The sequence below is a fragment of the Podarcis melisellensis genome (assembly GCF_964234715.1).
Source record: "Podarcis melisellensis genome assembly, chromosome: 4".
Taxonomy (NCBI): Eukaryota; Metazoa; Chordata; class Lepidosauria; order Squamata; family Lacertidae; genus Podarcis; species Podarcis melisellensis.
The window spans coordinates 76365815-76388532 of NC_138531.1; the positions used below are offsets into that span (position 1 = coordinate 76365815).

Consider the following 22718-nt stretch of genomic DNA (forward strand, 5'->3'; position numbering starts at 1 on the left):
AGAAAAGAAAGGTCTCTGCTGTATGGATATACTAAAGCATAAATTAATATCCTAAAAACCCTTAGACCACCATCTGCACTATACAATTAAAGCAGTATCATACCACTTTAAACAGCTTCCCCCAAAGGATCATAGGAAGTGTAGTTTGTTAAGGGTATTGAGAAGTGATAGGAGACTGCTGTTCCCCTCACACAGCTACAATTCGCAGAGTTCCTTAGGAAAAGGGATTGATTGTGAAACCACGCTGGACACCCTTAACGGACTACACTTCCCAGGATTCTTTGGGGGAAAGCCATGACTGTTTAAAGTGGTATGATACAGCTTTAAATATATAGTGCAGATGAGGCCTTAGCTCTGTGGCTACCTCCCAAAATCATTTGTGTTAGTCAAGACATCACAGCTGAGAAAACATTAGAATTCCATTCATGAGGTGGACTGATCCCATACGGAGTATTTGTGCCTGTGTGATATTTCCCAGGGCATCGTCATTGCACACACAGTTTGCTGGAACGTGCTAGAAATAACTTATCCATCCTTCAGAGAAGTGGGACGTTAGCATGATCCTCCCTCCTGTGTGATCTTTTAGGCCTCTGTTATCCCTAGATACATGACATCTAGTCTTTTCTCATGCCAAAACAATTAGCCGAACGAAACAATGAATTTGGCAGTATGACATTGCTTAAGATGCGGTTAGGAATGTGAGCTGTACACTAGGAAATCATTGGCTCAGATCTTCTCTCAGACGTAAACTCAATAGGTGGTCCCAGGCAAGTATTGGCTCTCATCCAGCATCAGCAACACATTGCTCTTTGTAATACTGGCAAAGAAAAATCTAGACATGCAAAACGGACCAGTGCTGGTCCCAAGAAGCTTGCACCATGGATGTATAAATAAAAATTAATGATGGAAACCTAGCATAGGAACTTTAAAATGAAACAAAAACTATCCAAGAGTGTGGTGAGTTGGTGCAATTGCCTTGGGACACTTGCAAACTAAGGTACAGAGGGAGGATGGAGAAAGGAAGAAAAAACAGCAATAAAGGGAAACAAGAGAAGACTTGATTGCAATATGTATCTTGTGCAGAGAGATAATTGTCCTGCTTCTGAACCACCAGATTGTACCCAACACTGCCGTTCTGCTTGAGAAACAGGCTCCTGCTTGTGCCATAGAATTTCAAAATCTGCCCCAGAGGATTGGGGGACCATCTGGAGCAGATTTTGGGAACACACAGGGAAAGTGAGGTAAGGAAGGGAAACTCCTGTTGCATAAGTGATGCATAAGCACTGCATAGACCTCTCTGACTCCCACTCTTGATTCTGTAAACCTTCTGATTCTCCCGTGTTATGCATTTCCTGTTCTAAAACAAAGCAAGACGACGACTTCTTTGCATTTTCTGTTCAGCTATGTAGCCCTGCCTTTTCTTGAAGAACAGGCCAATGAGCCAACGTAAGAACCAAGCAAACTCTGAATTTGCAAACTCTTGAATTCATCCACAGAACTCAAATACAAATTTAATTTGTATGTAACATTACATTAAAATAAGAAGAATGGTGGTTTGTTGGAGCTGAAATTTTCTGGGGAATTTGGGGGTTTCCTCCCTTAACACCCCCCCTCCCTTGCATAGCTGGTAAATACTTTTTGATGCAACAATTACATTCTTTTTAATAATTTGGCATGGTGCTATTTACATTAATAGGCATCATTTTAGGGAGGGGAGGAAGCCAATTACAGTAGCAACTGTTTTGTTCTCTTTCTGAACAGATTTTCCTCTCCATTTCCAAAGTGCTTGGCTATCATGCGCGTTTTTCAGAGAGGTAGCAAATGTTAGGACCCCTTCCAAAATATTAATAAAAAGCAGTCATAGACCAATAAACAAGATGAATACACAGTGCACAAATACAGCAACGCACATGAACACACCTGGTCTTCAGATGCCTTTTAGGGTACATATATTATTGCAACTAGGCCACTGTACCCATTTGGTTTGGTGCTTATTGTCTGTGTCCTTTAATCTGCCCTTGCTTTTTGTTTTTAACAATCCTGGTGCAGTTGCACCCTGGCCTGGGATCACTCTGCTATGAAGGCTGAGCTGAAGCAAGGGAAGCCTTTTAGATGCTCGTCATTATATTCCCCATTTTGTTTGCCCTCCGCCCAGCGCACTTCACAGTGTGCCTTTGGAGTCTGCCTCATGCTGCAGCGGAATTGTGCATGCTACACAACTGTGTGCTGTTTCTGCGAGGTTAAGCCCAGAAGTGACACATGGATCTGATTGAGCCCACAAGTGCAATGGGGCTTCTGTCATTTTTTAACTGCGTGGAGCCTCCCGTTCGTTTGCAGAGTGCACTCTTGTAAATACAATCTCATTTCCTCCCCTCCTTTATAAATGCAAAACCTTTGCTTTGATGAAAGACCTCTCCTAGCTTGATGATGCAGCTGTCACCATGGAGATGTCCTGCCAACAACAAAAAAGGATGAGTTCTCTGCAGAATTATTATTTTTTTAACAAAAACAAAAAAAGTATAAACAGCAGATAACTTTTAATGCCTTTGATTAAATCCCTGTCTCATAACTCGGACCGGAAACGAAAAGAGGACATACATATTTGTCTGTGGCACATTAATTTTATTCTTGTAAATGTTCTGTAATCCCCATAGAATGCAGTGTGCGTAATGACAGATTAACAAAATAGGTGTGAGTGAAAGACTTCGAGCCAAAGACAATAAAGAGAGGGATGTGTAATTAGCTGAATTTGAGGGAATGATTCAAACCCTTGACTCTGTAATTTTTCAAGTGTTAATATTTTGCTAATCACTTTTATCGTTACACAGCTCATCTTAAGGTTGTTGCCATCAAAGTTAAACCAGCTATTGTTTTTAAAAAGTGCATTTGAAATGTTTCAAAAACAACACACATTCCATTTTGAAGACACTGTCAATACATCTGGCTGCCTTGAGTCATATTCAATGAAAAGCTTCAGGAATAAGAAACCATTCTGGATATGTAAAAAAAAAAACCCCAGTTGCCACCAGGGCTTTTCTGCAGGATGATGCTCCACAATGAAATGATATTGCTTATGGCTGAATTAAACAAATTGCTACGAAATATATATTGAAGTTAATCCAAGTGTAGGTGATGTTTCTGTCCTAGGTCTTTTAAGAGGCTGGCAAATGTTCAAGAATATAGTAGAAGATGTAGTAGGAGATCTAGATCAGAGGAAGTTGTGGAACTTTTTATCAGTCATTTCCATGAAAAGAAGAGAGTCATTGTTATATACTGAAGTTCTCACCCTGGGCCAGCAGGGGGATACTGTAGATAGTTTTCATCAGGTCTGCATATGCAAATAAGGAATTGAAAGTGACATTCAGTGATTGGATAGTTACAGAAAGTGGTTACTGTTGCATTGTAGTTGAGCTCTATTTAAGCAGGTTGGCTGAACCCTTCAGTTCAGTTCTGTTCTGGCCTGTGAATAAACAAGAGCTGTCTGAAGAATCGCTGTGTCGTCTGATATGTTCACCCACAACTTAACAGTCACTATAAGTGAAGTCAAAACTATTGATGTATGTGGCCTAACATGCATTCTGGCACAGACCAGAGAAGTTTGTGGAATTGGGGGAGATGACAGGCCTGCCCTGAAATAGCAGGCAGGCTACGCAGCCTCCTGTTCCTCCAAGACCTCTGCTGAGATTGGGGTTTCTGTTGTCGGAGGAAGAGGAAGATAATAAGGGACCATTAAGAAGAGAGAGCAGGAGGCGGCTTGAAGCTGCCAGTCAAAAGTTGTTCAGCACCAGTGGTAACAGGCAGAAGAAGCGTTCCTATACTACTGGTAGATGTGACGGCTGCTCTTGTTGATTCTGCATTATTATCCAGTGCTACTGTTCCACTCACACAACAGACTTGTGTAAAGGAACTCCTCCTCCCCTTTTCCCTGCATCCTTCTGCACACCCTCCAAATCTGCTCAAGAGGATTGGGGACTCACACTGAGTCCAGATAACAGATTTGCAAGCTTTGCTGTGAGATTGATTTACTTATTACCCCTCCCCCCAACACACACACACACACACACACACACAGTGTTAAATTAAGTCTTATGGGACATCAGGACATTTAGGCAGTCATTAACATTCCGGATTAAACTAGCTCTTTTTCCTCTTACGTTGACTGTAAAATACTGTGTTTCTGGACGCTGTGTCTGTTTGTCCTCCACCATGTAGTTTAATGCATGCTACTGAACAGTGTTTAAATCATCATTGTTGACTTGCACACCACTCATATAGAGAGATATTCTTTAATATTCTTGCTTTAGCATTTAAATTGGATGTCAGGGAAAGATGTGGAAACAGGTTACTACTTGTTATTCTGTTCGCATGGTGCTTTTTGTACAGAGATTTTTTCCCCCCAAATCTGGGCTTCAGTAACAATAATCTGACCTAGTATAGCCTTTTACCCATTCCAATCTTCTGCCTGTTCATAATCAGTGAGAAATATTGAAGTTGAAGTAGTTAAAATGAGGGGGAAATACTTCTGAATAACTAAGGTTTCGTTTTTGATTATCAGATCAGGCTAAATAACCGCAAGGACAGGATATAGTCTGTTCCAGCCTTCTGCATGGCCCTGGGCTAGTCACTCATTCTCAGCTAAACCTACCACAGTGGGTTTTTTGTGAGATTAATAAGGGGGTGGAGACTATATATGGCACCTTAAGCTCTTCAGGGAAAAGATAAATATAATAAATATGATAAATCAATAAAATTAAAGGCCATTATTATTTGTGTGTTAACCCGGGGCCCTAACCTGAAGCTCTGTGTTCACTGACTTTACCTACTACTCTTTTACTGTTTTTTTACATTGTATTTTTATTGTAATTATATTATTTAGCATTGTTGCACTGTACAGTGCTTACATTTTTGAAATATTGAGCAGTTCCTACATCAAATAAAACAATTGCTGGTTGTGGTTGTTCCATGTTTGCATATGGCACATCTTATCTGCATTTCATACTCAGGTGTTCTTGTTATTTTTAGTTTCAGCAGAAGCATATTTCTAATCTGTTGTGGCAAACTGTCAAAGCAGAATCAAAAGCCTAAAGGAGATCTTGTCTTCTACGTACCTGGCAGTTGTGAAATAGTATTAGTATTAGAAAAAGAGGGAAAGAAACTAAGCAATTGGTGGGGGGGAGCCATCACAACAGACATTGTTGCATATAACTGCACTCACCAAGCCATTTGTTTCCATTTTAGATGGGCAAGGTTGTGCCTTAGGAAATTATATTTCCACACTGGGCATTATGGTAGGAGCATGTGACTTATGTAGTATCCAGGTCCCTTATTCAAATAATAATAATTTCAAAGGTCAGCACCAGCATTCTGAATTGTGCCTGGAGCAGGGGTAGGCAATCTAAGGTCCAAGGGCTGGATGCAGCCCAGTTGCCTTCTCAATCTGGCCCATGGACGGTCCGGGAATCAGTGTGTTTTTACATGAGTAGAATGTGTCCTTTCATTTAAAATGCATCTCTGTGTGATTTGTGGGCCCTGCCTGGGTTATTTGTGGGGCATAGGAATTATTTCATTCCCCCTCCCTCAAAAAAAATAGTCCCGCCCACCACATGGTCTGAGGGATGGTGGGCCGGCCCACAGCTGAAAAAGGTTGCTGACCCATGGCCTGGAGTAATAGTGTAACAGTGTTAAACAGTCTGACTTTCGGTCTCACGTTAACATCCAGGTAGCTGCATTTTTCACAAGCTGAGGTTTGTCAATCAGGAAAGGTAGCCACACAAAAAGGACATTACAGTTATTCAGCTGCAGATTTTGAGGAGAAGCTGGTCAGGTGGCAGTGGTAGCTTGTTTCTAAAAACAGCAGGTTTGGAAATCCCAGTGCTCAGATCACAGAATTTGTTTCTGTTTGTTTGCTTGGGTCCTACAAGCTTCCCATAACTCCAGTTACTGGTTATCTAATAAAGGTAAAGGTACCCATGCCCATACGGGCCAGTCTTGACAGACTCTAGGGTTGTGCGCTCATCTCACTCTATAGGCCGGGAGCCAGTGCTGTCCACAGACACTTCCGGGTCACGTGGCCAGCGTGACAAGCTGCATCTGGCGAGCCAGCGCAGCACACGGAACGCCGTTTACCTTCCCGCTGGTAAGCGGTCCCTATTTATCTGCTTGCACCCGGGGGTGCTTTCGAACTGCTAGGTTGGCAGGCGCTGGGACCGAACGACGGGAGCGCACCCCACCACGGGGATTCGAACCGCCGACCATGAGATTGGCAAGTCCTAGGCACTGAGGTTTTACCCACAGCGCCACCCGCGTCCCTAAGGTTATCTAATAAATCTTGTTAAAATTATCACAATAATCTTTGCCAACAGCAAAGCAAAGTAAACTGAAACCTACCAGAGATACTGTATACAGATTGCCAAAACATGAAAGTTATACAGCAAAATTTTCATGCAACATGGTAAAGTATACCAGTGTTTTCCATAAAAATCTTTTGTATTTTAAAAAGTTTCCCTAGCCAGTGATTTGGAGTACTCCTGCAATGAAATCTCTTCTGCATTTAAACCATTTTACTAGATGTTCTCATTTGTGAGATAGCTGATGTCAATTTTGTTCTTCTTTTTTCTTATTGCAGGTGATGTGCCTTCAGGATTTTTTTGGCGAAGATGACATATTCATTGCATGTGGCCCTGAAAAGTTTCGTTATCAGGATGACTTCTTGCTAGATGAAAGCGGTAAGAAAACAACATTTTTCATAGATGTATCACTATCTATATTTTTTTTAAATTAAGAAATGTTTTAAATTTCCAAGTTGTGCATTTGTGAATGGTTTTTATTACCTGGGCCAAGTGGGCTAAATGAAACTGTTAACTCAGAGTTTGATACAAAAACAGTCACTTCATGTTTTCAAAATCCTTTCCTTTTGCAAACTATAACCTATTAAGGCTAGAAATGTCACGCTTAACTGTCAGGTTTCTGTAACCTTGAACAGTATATGTCTTGATGGTGAGGCAGAGAAAGGGGAAATGGTAACTGTTCCCATCTGTTGTGATTTATGGAACACTGGCCAATGTGTTAAGCAGCTTTTTGGCTGGGCTCTGAGAGGCAGACACTGCCAGCTGGCTTGTTCTTCTCCCCACATCAGGAGAAGACACTTTCACAGTGGAGAAATTTCTGTGGTGGGGCATCTGGGAAATCTCTCAGATTGTGCCTGTCCTCAAGGAGTAGGTCTGAAGAGTTCTGTCATAATCTCAGGTGTCAAAAACTTGTGTTCTGAGTGGAGTGTAACAAATGAGAACATGATGAACCAGGAAGAGGCTGATGCTGAATAAGCTTAGGCATGAGTCACTGCTCAATACTCCCCCTCCCCATCTCAAGACACATCAAGGGTAGCAGCTCATATAGAAATTTGGTGGTGGGATGTGCTGAGGGTGGTTAATTCCTGCTCTGAAAGATTCTGCGGGAAGGTATTAGACTGAAAAACATTTCCTCACAGCATCACTGGAAGTTAGCTAAACACTGGAATCTTATAAGATTTCCAGTGCTGGATCAGACCAAAAGCTTATCTAGCGCAGCATCCATTTTCTCACATTGGCCAGGCAGATGCCTATGGGAAGCCTACATCTTTATGAGTCAGTACTGCTGCACATGCCCCCAGTCTCTGAGTGGCGAGAGATTCCAGGGGTTCCAGCCCTTAACCAAAGTCTGGTTTCCTTGGAATGAAGGTCAATGGAAACTGTGGTGTCTCAAGGACATATAGTATTGTTTACACATATATACAACCTGAACTTAGGCTGGAGAGGCTCTCAGCATTAACACTCCAACAGATCTGGCCTCCCCACTAGGTGTCAAGGGAAGCCCCAAGCCACAGCTTTGGGTCCAGCACAAAGCAAAGTAAGCCTCTGTGTCTCCAGCTTCTGGCACCCGCACCCCCCCCTCTCACACACACAGTCCCCCTTGGCCTGTTGTCGTCCCTCCTAGAATTAAGTGGCATCCAGCCAGGTGAGGTAGGAAAAGGCCCATCCATTTGTTTCTGCTGCAACAGTGCAACCTCTTTAGACATGTAAATGGCAGTATTGGTTTGGCTCATTCCACAGGTTTTGTCTCACAGATACAGGATTGGAGGCCTGGATGGGACCTACCCAACCTATAACGATACCTATCCAAAACGAAAATATCTATTCGTGGGCATAAACACAAAACAGCTGGAGAAGTATCTCAGTGACAAAGCATCAAGATAAACAGTTAAGCAGACAGGCAAATTAGGCTCCTCTCCACATATAGCAACAGGGTCAGAGCAGTCAACCCTTTCCCCTTTGTGAGCTTATACACTACACACTCTGGCACTACAATTTTGTCGTCGCTTGGAAAGTCTTTTAAGTCACGATCAAAATCTCCCAAAAGTGGCATAATGAAACATTTAGGTTCCAAGAACTCTTTATTCATTGCCTTTTGCTTTGTTGGAAATTTGCATGGTTGGAGGTTTCCTTTTTCTGATTTCTGTATTATAACAGTTGTTACAATTTAGTTTTTAATACACTATTGTTGCTCAACAAGAACATAAATTTTATTTTTCTGTGTCGTCTACATCAGTGCTGGCGAACCTGGGCTCTCCATGGGATGATTGACTCCCAATGCCATCTGCCCAACGCAGCACAGCCAATGGTTGGGAATGATGGGATTTATAGTGCAACAGTGTGAGAGGGGCTGTTGAATGGCTTCTTTAAATGTAAAGGTTCATCATTGTTCCACCCGATGTGCATGTCTTTAAGGGGCCAGAGCAAGGGTCAGAGCAAAATAATGGGACCCAGCTTTATAGCTGTGAAACATAGCAGGTGCTGCTGAGTTGTATTGATTAAGCTGTGTCAGCAATTGGGTGTAGTATATAAGGAGCAGCACCTAGCTCTCCCATTACCCTGAGGGATGGGTTGGTGGTTGGGTCTGGTTTGTTTGTTGATGTATTTAGTGTAAAAGCTTTTGTTTTTGTTATTAAAACCTTGTTTAAGTTATTTTTTAGTCCCTTTTTAATGCATGGTCTCCCCAGCAAGCTCTCTGCAGCACTTTTTGTTGTTTAGTCATGTCCGACTCTTCGTGACCTCATGGACCAGAGCACGCCAGGCACTTCTGTCCTCCACTGCCTCCCGCAGCTCTACTAAACTGCAAATAGCCAACAGGGGCGGCAAGTGCCTCTTCCCTGGCAGTGACTTTCAAGGGTATCAGACTGGGGTCCTTTTCAGCCATACCTTAGATATGCCAGGGACTGAACCTGGAACCTTTTGCTTTATTCCTGAGCTATGGGCATTTTCTGTGTCTTTTCTTAATCATATTTTGCTTTATTATGCTCCCCATGATTAAGAGCTGTCAGATTTCATTGGAGGAAAAACAGGGTTCAAACAAGTTGCATATGGGGACATGTCTCAGTGATCCCATTCACTGAAATTCCATCTTGTCCTTGTCATGAGTTTATGAACTCTATTGTGAAAATGAATGGCTCATCTCTCAGCTTCATTCTTTGGTTTGAATGTGGGTGTATAGGACAATCCATTAAATGAATGAAATTTTGTCCTGAATAAGAGGCTCCCCTTTTGTGTTTGTGTGTCATGTCAAAGCAAGTGGCTCAGCATACTACTTACTTAGACATACATTTTATGTACCAGAAGCTCTGGATAAGCACATATTATTCTTCCTGAAAGTGTCCACATACATCTTGTTACAATGGTGGCCTCTCTTCTAAATAGAACCTAATTATTCAAAATCCATAATTCATTAGCTTTCAGAAAGTGCCAAACTTTCTTGGGGGCATTTGAGGATAATATATTCACCCTTAATATTCATTACGTTCTTTTTTAAAAGGGGGAAAAATCTTATTAAAAAAAAGTCACAGTATGCTAGCTGAGAGGAGAGAAGAAAACCTCATTGGAAAAATGCCTCAAAACTGATTAGTTCTGAAATAGTGTAATAACCTGAAATAAATTGATGAACATTTCATAAAGCCAGGGACTAATGGAATTGGTTTAGGGAGGGAAGAGTGGAACCTAGAGGATTTTGTTTTCTGAACTAAGATATGGCATTGTGTTCCAATGCAATGGCGTACAATCAAACTACTGATAAATCTTTACCCTGTTTTGTGGCATGGCTGTGCTTTTCCTGTCTTTAGTTTATTTATTTATTTATTGACATTTGTATCATGCTCAATCAGCAATGTCCTCTGGATCACAGATTTAAAACAATTAAAATACAATTGCAGTTTCAAAATTAAACAAAGCAATGTAAAAACAGATAAAGACAGAAATCAGGCGAAAACAATGCCGTGAACTGCAGAGGCCACAGACAATGCGTTGTAGGGGGTTGGACAAGGGTCTCATTCCAACTTGAATGCTCTGCCATAGACACAGACCACAGCACTAACACTCAACAGTCTCTTGGATTTCTCTGTTAAAAGGAAACCTGTGGATTTCACCCTGGGTACCTAGAGCCTAGGAATACCAGTGGCTACAAAGGGAGATCAGTAAGTTAGGAAAGCACATGTTAATGTTGCTGCAAAATGCTCAGAGGGTGGAAAGCTTGACACAATGTACTGGAGGGTTCAAGTTACATGGCTCCAAAATCACGTCCACCTCTGAAACTGGGGACTGAGGGACCCCTTTAGTTAGTACCCTGTTCAGCTAAGAATAAGTCTTAAGAAATACAGGGACATGTCACAACTGGAGAATAAGAGTCTCCAGCAACCATCTAGAGCAGTGATTTGGAACCAGTGGCCCCCAAGGCGTTGTTGGGCTCCTAATCCCATCAGCCCCAAAAAGTTTAGCCAATGGTCAGAGATTATGGAAGCTGTAGTCTGGCAACATCTGCACTCCGCCCATGAGCTAAAGCCTTCCTACATGGAACTACTTACTGCATGATACTCTTAAAGCAGATATTATGCTTTGAATAATCTAAGGCTGACTAATTACTGGTAATTTTTTCCTGTTACCATGGTGCTAAGAGGATGAGGTCATAGGGTGGTGATTAAAACAATATCTTAGAACTTAGTGAGTTTGTTAAGAGGTATAATACCTCTTTTGTGCAGAAAGAGAAAACTTCAATGATATCTGTGGACTTTCAGCTAACATGAGAGAGGTGGCAGTTGGTCCTAGGAAAACCTACTGGAGGCTTGTTAGGAGACAAAAAAAAAGTGGGGGATAATTGGAAAGCAATTCATTTTCTTGGTGTCCATACTTGGTAAAATAATAGGGTGATTTTTTTAAAGCATTATTGCCTATTCTGTCAGGATAAGAAGTTTAGGAGTCTTGAGCACTTAGAAGAGGTTGGGGTAGGCACCCCTAAACTCGGCCCTCTAGCTGTTTTGGGACTACAATTCCCATCATCCCTGACCACTGTTAGCTAGGGATGATGGGAGTTGTAGTCCCAAAAAGGCTGGAGGGCCGAGTTTGGGGATGCTTGGGTTGGGGAGACAAAGAAAGCTGCTGAATCACTCCAATCACTCCAATTGTTTGACCTTATAGAGTCTCTCCCCCACTCCTTACTTTGAAAAGGGAAGCTGAAGGACAATTCTTACATTGCAGCTGCTGTGTGGCAGGTTACTGGAAATGTTTCCACATGGAAGTGGCCACATGAGACAGCTGGAACCTGTGACAGAATGCTCTCACCACATTGGCACTTGAGTTACTTTTGAGAGACTCTAGGGAACAGCTTGCTGTGCATCTCCGCCTTGTTCCTAAACCTGTTCTGTACTCTACAGCCTTTGAATGGATGGGCTTTCTTCAAGTGTGGTGTAAAAATAAGTTACTTGAAAGACTGAACCTCTCCTTTTTAATTCAAGATGCCCAAGGTGGAGGCTATGCAGCTGTATCTGATTTCCCATCCCTCCCCAGCTCACTAAGTCAGGTACCCATTTACATGCCAGGTGGCCTGAAGAAAACTGGGATTAAACTGAGTTTAAAATCTCGAACCTCCTTATTAGATCCTTGACGGAGGACAAGGCCATCAATGACTGCTCGTGATAGATGTATACCATCTTCAAGGCTGGAGGCAGTATGCCTCTGAAAACCAGCTGGTGGGAATCTCAAAGGAAAAGAATGCCTTCATGCCCTACTGGAGGACTTTCCATATACATCTGATTGGCTACTGAGTAAGAGGAGAGCTAGGCTAGATAGGCCCCGGGGCAGAAGACGAGTAGGAGCCTTGTGGAGCACCCCAGCTCTCTCCAGGTTTGGCGAGAGGGGGGCATTCCAAAGGCAGCAGAAGTGGGGGTGCTTGGTTGGGGAGGGAAATGGCACCTTCCCATTTCACCTCGGGTTGCAAAACAAACAAGGTCACCCCTGTTATCACTGTCTACTCTACTGCATTTCAGTCATGTCACTTGTGGCTTATATTTTTGCACCATGCTCTGCCAAATCATGCACTTTTAATAACTAGACAATGTGGATTTATTGCAGTTCATGATGTAACTGTGCTGAATATATTTCTGATCCCACCCTGTCATCTTCTCTCACCGTAATTCTTAAGAGCTTTTCAGTCTGGAAGGCTTTTCTGAATCACCCAAGTCCTTCTTAAGGACTGCATAGTTACCTATGTGGTTCACACTGATGAGATTTTGGTGTGAAGCAAGTTGAATTATGAGGCCTTGCATCTTCCTTAAAACAAAGTGAATTGGAATGGCTACCCAATAGTTTTGCTGTTTCTTTGGGCTCTTGCTGCAGGCAATTGGCAGTTGCTTTGTGTTTTGGATACTTATATTTTTAACCTTTGCCAATGATGCCATCCTCATGCCCGCCCAGCAAGCCTCTTTCAGTGTGCATCATACTGTACATCTGTGCATAACAGAATGAAAAAGATCTTTACTGTGAGGCAGGATTGAAAGACTGTTATTCTTGGGATAACTTACAAACCACAACCATATTAAAATTTCATACTACCAATTGAACACATCGACTCCACCCCACCCCGATGCTTCATTTTGATTTATTGTACTCATTTTAGTTTTGAAATGGCACTTGGGATGCCATCTTTGTCTTGACCTTTTGCCAGGATGACTAATCTCTCACTGCGCTGGTAATAAGAACAGTACTTAATTTCATGAGCTGGAAACCACACTAGGGGGAAACATGATGTACCTGATTCTGAAGGCGGCCTGAGCTGGCTTGGTTGAGGACACGCTTGTTACTATTTTGCAAAACCGCAAACACTTCAGGTTTGTTTTTTGTTTCTTAAAAATATCCTGAAGACAGTATTTAGAAAATAATTCATATTCCATCTGTCTGTGAATCATGCCTGAAGCAGCTAACAACATTAATTAGTTTTAAAAGATCAGTAAAACAGTGAAAAACATTGCCAAAACTATTGCTATGAGTTGGGGGGCGGCGGTAGGCTATATGGCTGAGCCCATTTCTAATTTCTGGATCCAGCATGGATTCAATTTGTGGAATAGCCAGACTAGCTTCTTGTTGAGGTAATGACCCTCTAAGTATGGCTCTGTGCCAGATGGCAAATGGGTGGGCCCAACTCCCTCAACTTGTCGGTACTTAGAAAGAAAAAGGCAGAGTTGGTGTGTGACAGGTAGAAGCTGGACACAGGCTGCAGACTGAAGCCTATGCGGCAGAGCCATGCCTGATTTCTTCGTAGGCTCAGGTTGTATATATGTGTAGATAAGCCATATACAATAAAGACACCACAGTCTCCGCTCTCCCTCATTCCACGGAAACCGAACCCTGGGTCTACACCAGGAATCCCTGGAATCTCGCCCTGCTCAGAGATTAGGGTGGCATGCAACACTATTAAAATAGATAATAATAATAATAATAATTTGTTAGATGGAATTTGTTAAGGAGTCCTGCCTTAGTCCTGAACTCCTGTTGTCAAGAAAATACTAACACATCTCAGTATGGAGGACAAGACCAAGCAGGGACACTTATATAATTTTTATAAAAGAGACTGCCCCTGTATCTCTATGAGTCTTTCCCAGTTGGACTTGTAGACGTAGCTGCTTGCAGGACTGGGGGAGTTGTTCTCAGCTCTTTGTTGCTGAGTCATTGACTCATAAGACCTGTAGCTTAGAGGAGGCTGTTCCAAGAGCTGGGTGGGTGGTGCCTTGACCAGCCCAAAGACTTTATAAGGCCAGCTGAAAGAGAGATGACCTCCTTTTGGGGGTCAACACTTTTGGGTTGAGATGAGGCCAAGGGCACCACACTATTTAATTGGCTTTTGCTAGGAGTACAACTGGTTGTATTCTTTTCTGCTCGTACTTAGTATGCCAACCATCCCAGGTCTGGTAAGGGCATGAGTCTGGTTCAGGCTCATGTATCAAGCTTTGGTTCATGGGTCCATGCTTCTCTCTCCAGTCCTCAGGACTCTCCTCAGGCCACTTCCCATTCCTCAGGCCTAGATGGAGGATGAAATGTGTTGCACATCTGACTTTTGTTGGTCAGAATGCAGTAAGATAAGAGACTCATTTTTTGCTCCACCCACCACTGACATGTGACTCCCAGAATTTTGTGTAGGACAGAATGTGGCCCTTGAGCTGGGAAAAAGATTCCCTATGCCAGAACAGAATAGGCATTATCCTAATGTATAGATATATAATACATAAAGCTGTTCTTTATAGTTGGGGAAGGTGAAGCAGATACAACAGATACTCCTTTTAGTAGCTGACTAATCGGCAATAGAATTTAAGGGGAAACCACCTTTTATGGCTACTTTATACCAACTTCATTTCTCTGTAATATCTTGACAAGTTGGTTTCCCTAGGCAAGAATTAATGTGGCTCTAATTTAATTTTATAGTCATTTTGATTGCTGTATATTTATTTGGCTCAAAGTCAGTGATAACATTTAGAAATAGAAACACATGTTTTTCAGAAATCTGCCGCTAGAGGAACCCTTTGCTCACCCTGGCCTCAAAATGCTGTTTCCGAAAGAAACTTGGGTTTCATCTGCAAGAGGGTTTTCAAAACTGAAAAGCTGTAACCACACACACTGGCCTCATTCAAATGTAACAGTAAACTGTGGTTTAGAGTTATGTGAATGAGCCTGAGAGTCGTCAGCTATCCCTCATCCCTTCCCTCCTCTGGTGCAGCTGCAAAGGGGTTGGAAGCTTCCGCTTCCATTTTTAACTAACTACAGTTTAGCAATAAACTAAACAGATAATCTGTAATCATTCTTAACTGGATAACTTAAATGCCCCAGCTTCAGTCTGCAGCAGATTAAACCCCAAAGTTTACTGGATGAACTTGAATGACAACATCCGGCACTCTGCACAAAAAACGCACTGAATGTTTGCAGAACCCAGTGCTTGTCAATAATAATGTCACCACATTCTAACAATACAACAAGATTAAACATTCTTCAGTAATAGTTCTGTTGTTATGCATGTTTAACTTTTAAATCAAAAAATAAATAAATGTGCATCTGAAGGCAATTCCTGTCAGCTCCTTCCCTATCAGGAGTCTAAGGGCATGATCTTCCAGGTTAGCAATTGACCAAAAAGTCAAGGATCAAATTTGGAGACAAAATGCATACCAGAGGGTGATGATCCTGTGCTGCATAGATAGTTTTATAGAACATTCTTCATCTGACAGAGGCTTCTCCTGTTGTCTTTCTAAGACCAGAATGGAGTCCCTCATTCTGGGCACAGACTATCATTGTCAAAAATTAGACCATCTAAGAGTGCTGCAGTTACGTAATTTTAGACACTGGCTATAACAGTCTTATTCTAGATGGTAATGTGTATTCCTTCACTTTACTTCAAAATGTGGTTAGCCAGCCCTGCTCCTGTTCTGTCAGCTGAGTAGGACCTTGGACTTCCTCCTTGACTATTTGTTTGATGCTGTGCATGACGCCAGTGCTGTCAAGCTAAATGTGCATATCCCACTCCAGAAACATTTTTTGCACTCAGTTCCTGACCTAAGTGGCGATATGAATGATCAAGCCTACTTTTGCATGTCACCTGTCTTGATGGATTGAGGTGATGGTTTGAATGCTTTTAAACTAAATTGTGTTCTAGATGTCATAATGCCATTATACTAATCTATAGTGTGACCACATTTGGACAACAGTTCTGGTTGCTTCACCTCATAAAAGGATATTTTAGGGCCAGAAAATGTTCAGAAAAGGGCAGCCGGAATAATCAAGGGGAAGGAGCAACTCCGCTATGAGGAAAGGTTACAACTTTTGGGACTTTTTAGTTTAGAGAAAAGGCAAGTAAGAGGAGACATAATAGAGGTGTATAAAAATATGCAGGAGGTGAAGAAGGTGAAGAAAGTAAAGATTTCATCCCTCTCGCATAACACTAGAACTTGTGGAAGATTCAGGACTAAGGAAAGTAATTGTTCCTACATGCATAGCTAAACTATCTGCTCTCACAAGAAGCAGTGATGGCACCAACTTAAAAGGTATTGTTAAGGAGGATTAGAAAAATTAGTGGAGGAGAGGGCTATCAATGGCTATTAGCCATTATGGCTGTGCTCTGTCAGAGACAAAATGCATCTGAATGGCAGTGACTGTGAGCACACAGTGCTCAGCTAGATAGGTCCTTGGCCTGACCCAGAAGGCTCCTGTTAAGGTCTTATGTCCCTGTTCTTTTACTCCATCATTTCTGAAAAGAGATGGTGATGTGGACAGGGGTTAACAACATCTGGAGTTGCAGGTTAGCCACCCCAGTTTCAAAAGTGAATAAAATGAAGAATGAAAACTATGTATTGCAGCTTATTTTATTGGAAAGGTTAACCTTTACGGTACTAATCTAGTCCCTGCTCCCATTAACAAAAGCACTGAATATTTTTAAAGGTTTTATGCTCTTAAATAGGAATGACTCTTCTGCAGTTAAGAAAAGACAAGGACTTGCACCTGAGAATTTATGTGTGCTACTCTGCAAGAGAAAAAAATGCTTCTTAAATCAGAATTATATTGATTTTTGCCTCCTTTCTCCTTAATGAAGCTAGAATTAAATAAACTCATTGCTATTCTTTTTTTTTTTCATGCAGAGCAATTTTGTTAATTGAACATTGCCTACCTCGGCTAAGATCTTGGCTTGCAGCCTTGGTTGGAATGTTTCTTGTTCTAGATTTTGAAGTGTGCACTATCCCGTTGCTCGTAGGGCATCAGGAAAAGGAAGAAACCACTTTTTTGCCACTTAAGATTGAAATTCTGAAAGAGGTATATAGAGCGTTTTGTGTCCTAATTGGTGCACCTGAAGCCTAGGCTCCAACATGTGACCCTCCAGGCTTCTCTGTCTGCCTACTGGGACCCTTCCATTTTTAAACTGGAGAAACTGCCATGGGCGCCACACATATCACTGTCCTATTGGCTTCAATAGACTGCTTCTTTCATTGCTATTTTCACAGAGGGAAAGGGGCCTTGTGAGCACCAGTGAAGACATTTGCAGGTGCAGGTGCACCCATGGGTGCTATATTGGGGGTTCTTGGGTTAAATTCACACACATTTTTTACTTCATTTTTGCTTTCTTTGTGCTGGACTCAGCAAAGGGGTGGGGGAGACAAGGTTGGATACTATAACACTTTTAATTCAGTTGCTAATCTTCAAGCTTTTTGTCTCCCATAGCAACCAAGTGAAAAACTGCTAGTCTAGGGGCCTTAGAAAAATAACTTCTGTTATCTTAAGTCACAGCAGTTTAACTATGATCCAGAGTTCTGAAACACTTCGAGATCTTCAGAAGCTTGACTATGTCTGTTCATTTGTAATGTTGGGCGAATGAGCTGCAGGCATGCTCTACTGAATTACTCTAAAACAGTGTGGTGTAGTGGTTAAGAGCGGTAGTCTCGTAATCTGGTGAACCGGGTTCGCTTCCCCGCTCCTCCACATGCAGCTGCTGGGTGACCTTGGGCTAGTCACACTTCTCTGAAGTCTCTCAGCCCCACTCACCTCACAGAGTGTTTGTTGTGGGGGAGGAAGGGAAAGGAGAATGTTAGCCACTTTGAGACTCCTTCGGGTAGTGATAAAGCGGGATATCAAATCCAAACCCCTTCTCCTCCTCCTCCTCCTCTTCTTCTTCTTCGAAATGCTGCTGGGAGTGGGTATAGCATGATGAAGTCTGGACACATTTCCAACATCAACACAAACCTCCATACTAAGGAGAAAATGGAGTTATGTCATCTTTATGGCGAAGTGAAGTCCTTCCTTTCAAAGCAAAACAAAAACCCAACCGCCTGCTCTATCCATTTTGTGCACCCAAGCCTCTCCTTTGCTCCTGTGGATGTTGTGATTGATTCTGAGAACCTGGCAGCAAAATGTAAGATTGCAGCCATGGGGGTACAAGGAGATTATTTTACCCTTTTGGCCTGTGGCTTCCCTTCCCATGGGGGGGGCTGGAGGTTGGGGGGGAGCTTTGGATTGCATTGATTTGTCAAGTTCCTTTCCCCCCCCCCCCCCCGCCCTCCGTCACTGTACATGCAGCTCATCTCGTACGAGGATTTTGGATTGAAAAATTCTCAGCATGTAATGAAGATAAATCAAACTCCTTGTATTCACAATATGGATTTTTTTTTAAGACCTGCTGCTTCCCACCCCCCACCCCCCCAATTTTTTTTTGTCACTCATTTGCAGAAGAAGCCTTTCTCCACTTTTACTATGTGCCGAAGCACAATGAGTCCCATCTGGAAACAGATGTATATGCAGTCTGTTTTATAGCTTTGTTCCTTTCCTTCATTTCCTCCTGCATTGCAGCAAAATTTGAGATAGTTATGGTATGAAGTAATTAAAACGAATAAATGAAAACATCATCTGATAACAAAGCAGCAATCTTCCATCATATTAAAGCAGTGATTAGAGGAAACTGTGGATTGTGGTGATGTCTTACTTTTTAGGCTGCCTGTTATTAGCTGTGGAAGCTTTCTGGCTGGGATTTCCCGCTGGCTATTTGTTGGCAGCAAGACAAAGACAACTTGTACACTCTTAAAAAGATGTATGTCTTCTATAATCATTTAGCAGTGGCTGTCCCTAGATTTGGCTGCATTTTGAACATTAATTAATTAATTAATTAATACAAACAAATCAATTTTGCTTTTGGAGTTAAGTAGTTGCATAATTGCATTATGCCATTAGAACTGTTCTTGTTTCCATTTCTGTTTGAGAAGTCAGATCCTTTGCTGTCACTTGAGGCTTCAGGTGGCCTCAGTTGTGCGGAGTGCCTTCCATCAACTTCCACCGGTAGCCCAGCTGCGCCCTGATCTGGACAGGGACAGCCTAACTACTGTTGTCTATGCCCTGGTAACCTCTAGGTTAGATTACTGCAATGCGTTATACATAGGGCTGCCTCTGAAGACAGTTCAGAAACTTCAGCTGGTGTAGAATTAGACGGCCAGGTTGCTCATTGGGGCAAGACGTTTTAAGCATATTACACCAATCCTGACCCAATTGCACTGGATGACAATTAGTATCCAAGCCCAATTCCAAGTGCTGGTTTTGATCTATAAAGCCTTAAATGGCACAGGACTGCAATACCTCAAGGAGTACCTCTCTCCATATGAACCTACCTGGACCCTGTGATCATCTTCCGAGGCTCTTCTTCACATGTCTCCTCCATGAGAGGTCCAGCGGGTGGCAACACAAGAATGAGCCTTCTCTGCAGTGGCTCCTCATTTGTGGAATGCTCTCACATGGGAAGGTTTTCCTGGCGCCTTCATCACACACCTTTAGGCACCAGGCGAAAACGTTCCTCTTCAACCAGGCCTTTGGTTGATTAAACAATCTATGGCCTTTTAACAGTATGGCAGGGTGGTTATTGTTTTGTTTTGTTTTGTTCTTGTTTTTATTGTATTTTTTTAATCTTGCATTTTTATGCTGTGAACCACCCCGAGATGTATGGATGAAGGGTAGTATACAAATTTTAATTTTAATAGTAATAATAGTTACAATAAACAGCAATACATATACAATTGAATACATGCACATCACATCTATCCCCTTTTAGTGAGATACTTAACCACAACTACTTAAAAGAACCATATACTGAAAAGGAAATTATTACCACTCAATGCAAATTATAAGGTATGCCATTTCAAAAGAAGACATCTAATGTGAGTATTCCGGGCTCATGCTGGTGAAGTCACCATCACTATTTATTGAACCATTTTGGAAGACCGGCATACAAATGGACTGAATAAAGTCACCTTATACTGGCAGAGCTGACCCTACCGTTAGGCAACGTGAAGCAACTGCCTCAGGCATCAGATGCTAAGGGTAGCAACCTCTGGACTTTTCTTCCTAATCCCCCAGGCTCTTCCTCTCTGTTGGAGGACAGAATTGTGCACATTATGCGGCCTGTCCTAACTTCCTAAACTAGTTTTCTGCCTCAGGTGCAATGGAGGTTGCTCTTCCACCACCACTGTTGATGTGAGATTCAACTTCCAGTGCAGTATGTGGAATGGGAAGTGGGCACCATCTTGTCCTTCACCTCAGGCAGTGCAACACCTTGGACCGATGGACCATTCCTGCATAGTGGGTTAAAAATGGCTACCTGAATCTACTTACTGAAGAATTAGAAAGCTGAAAGGGAAACTGGTTGCCAGCCGCAGGGCCCACCTGGCACCATCAAGGTTAAATCAGAATTGGAATTTATGGATGTAGAGAACTTTTTCTTCTTGAAGAGGCAGGCATGAAATGGCCAGCAAAATTTTAGGCGTCTTTGGCTCTGTAGGGTGTACGCTCCCCCAAGAGCTGTCATACTGTCCCCAAGCTCACCTGATATGAACTTTCTGGACACCTTCCCATCCTCACAAATTAACGGTTTCATTTTCCAGATTCACACTGTTACTTCTGCCAAAGTTGTGACAAAAGAAAAATAAAGTAGGCAAAGGCAATTTGTATTATTTAATCCAATACCAATAAGCCACACTAATGAAAAGGAATCAAAAATGAAATGCTTAAGAACGAACAATGACTAAAGGACAAATAGAAAGGAAAAAGAAACAGAAGGAAAATAAGGAGTGTTATTCTGTAGCAAAACAGATATATCACTAGCTAGCTAGATATATCCAATGCTAGTTATGCTCAGAGTAGACCCACTGAAATAAAGGAACGTGACTCATTTAGGTGTATTAATGTCAGTGGATCTACTTTGGGTAGAATTTAATTGGATACAACCCATAATTTCCTTTGTTATTTGGAGGAAGAGGGGAAATTAAGCTTGGTAGAATTTTGGGACATTGTCTTATTTATTATTCTGCAACTGTTCAAAAGCATATAATATCCATCAAACAATATGAGTAACTAAATATGCTAGGTGGGCATGGGGGCATTAAGCTTGAAATGAATTCCCCCAAATTAGTTTCAGCTCTAGAATAATGCTTGTGGCAAGGGCATTGGAATAGCAAAAAGGATGGGGAATATCACAATTTTCATTAGTTCACCTAACATAAATCCATACTCATATTTCCAAAGTACGGTCTTGCTCTCTTTTAATATAACGTATAGAAACCTAAGTATAATTCCTATGATTTTTTTTAAGCTTTAAAGTGCAATAAAAGGGTTGAGCCAAGAGTTTTCTTGGTCAAGCATCACTTCTTGCTGCAAAAGTATCCATTTAATTCACAAAAAGACATCTTGCGTAGCTAGTAAATTTGTGAACTACTCTGCCAGGCATAACATGCTTTGCTGATGGCAATGACTCATTTTGTGGAAGGTCGCCAGCTTCAAAGGGAACACTGACTTTTGCCAACTTTCCCCCCTGAAGCTTAGCTCCAGTTTTTCTTACAGAAAGACATTATCCGTTTTAAAGCGAATCTTCTCATTCAGTATCATGGCTGATATTGTAACTTATGACTCTTCCTGCATTAGAAGGTGTTCTGCATTGTGAACACAACTATGCAGACCCTACTGTTGCTTAAAGTAACAATAGTTCACTGACTGTTTGCAATACAAACAGTTTTACAAAGAAACTTTATTCGTTAAACTGGTGGCCTGAAATACGAAGCCCATGCAAGCAAAGAAGAGAAGTATCCTTCCTCTCTGTTTCATTTTCTCAGTCCCTCTTTGTTAAAAAATAAAATAAAAAAATCTTTATTTGAAATTAGTTCCTTGTGATAGCAAAAACACTTTCTATTCTAACATTTATCAGTTCCTTCAAGGGTTGCAGATCAAATGAGAGACTCAATCTCCACCATTCATTCCCTCAGCCTTGTTTTAACATGGACTTTTCTGCTTGCTCTAGCTGATTAGCACAGATGGGATATACGAACAAGCTTTCACCTAATGCTTCTTCTGTCTGGCACTGAAGAGTGGTTTGTTGAAATCTGCTTTAGTAGCTTCTCCTGAAAACTCCCATGGAAATAAATAGCTTCTCCTGAAATAAATTAGTAGCTTCTCCTGAAAACTCCCCTGGAAATAAATGGGCTACACACATCAGGCACAACTATTTGAAATAATCCAATAGAAAGCACTCTTTACCCTCATTACTTACCCTAACGAGTATGTTTAGGATTTTGACATGCCATTTCCCCTCTCATCATCCTTAAAGTATGAAGCATGCAGCTATTAAGCAGACACTGGGACGTAAGGTTCTTTCTGACTAAAAATGTTTTAGTGCGATGACTAATTGTTGCACTTCGTATATATAGCATAATAATATACGATTGCTCATGATTCCCTGCTGCTATGCCGTAGCTTCAGGAAAGAAATGCCTGTTACTGCAGGAGCCCTGTGGGGCAGGGAGCACCTGTTGTCAAGTACTGTGCACTGCTATCCACAAGATCCTAGCATCATAGAGTTGGAAGGGAA

The 22718-nt window shown here is 41.8% G+C and overlaps 1 protein-coding gene across 5 annotated transcripts in view; it reads left to right on the forward strand.

Moving 5' to 3' along the window:
• DCLK1 (doublecortin like kinase 1) overlaps window positions 1–22718 on the forward strand; it is a 200292-nt gene that overhangs the window by 91971 nt on the left and 85603 nt on the right. For all 5 annotated transcript variants that reach the window (XM_081909357.1, XM_081909354.1, XM_081909355.1 and 2 more), the window contains one exon: window positions 6626–6725. In XM_081909357.1, coding sequence (XP_081765483.1) covers window positions 6626–6725 — 100 coding nt within the window. The remainder of the gene's footprint in view (window positions 1–6625; window positions 6726–22718) is intronic.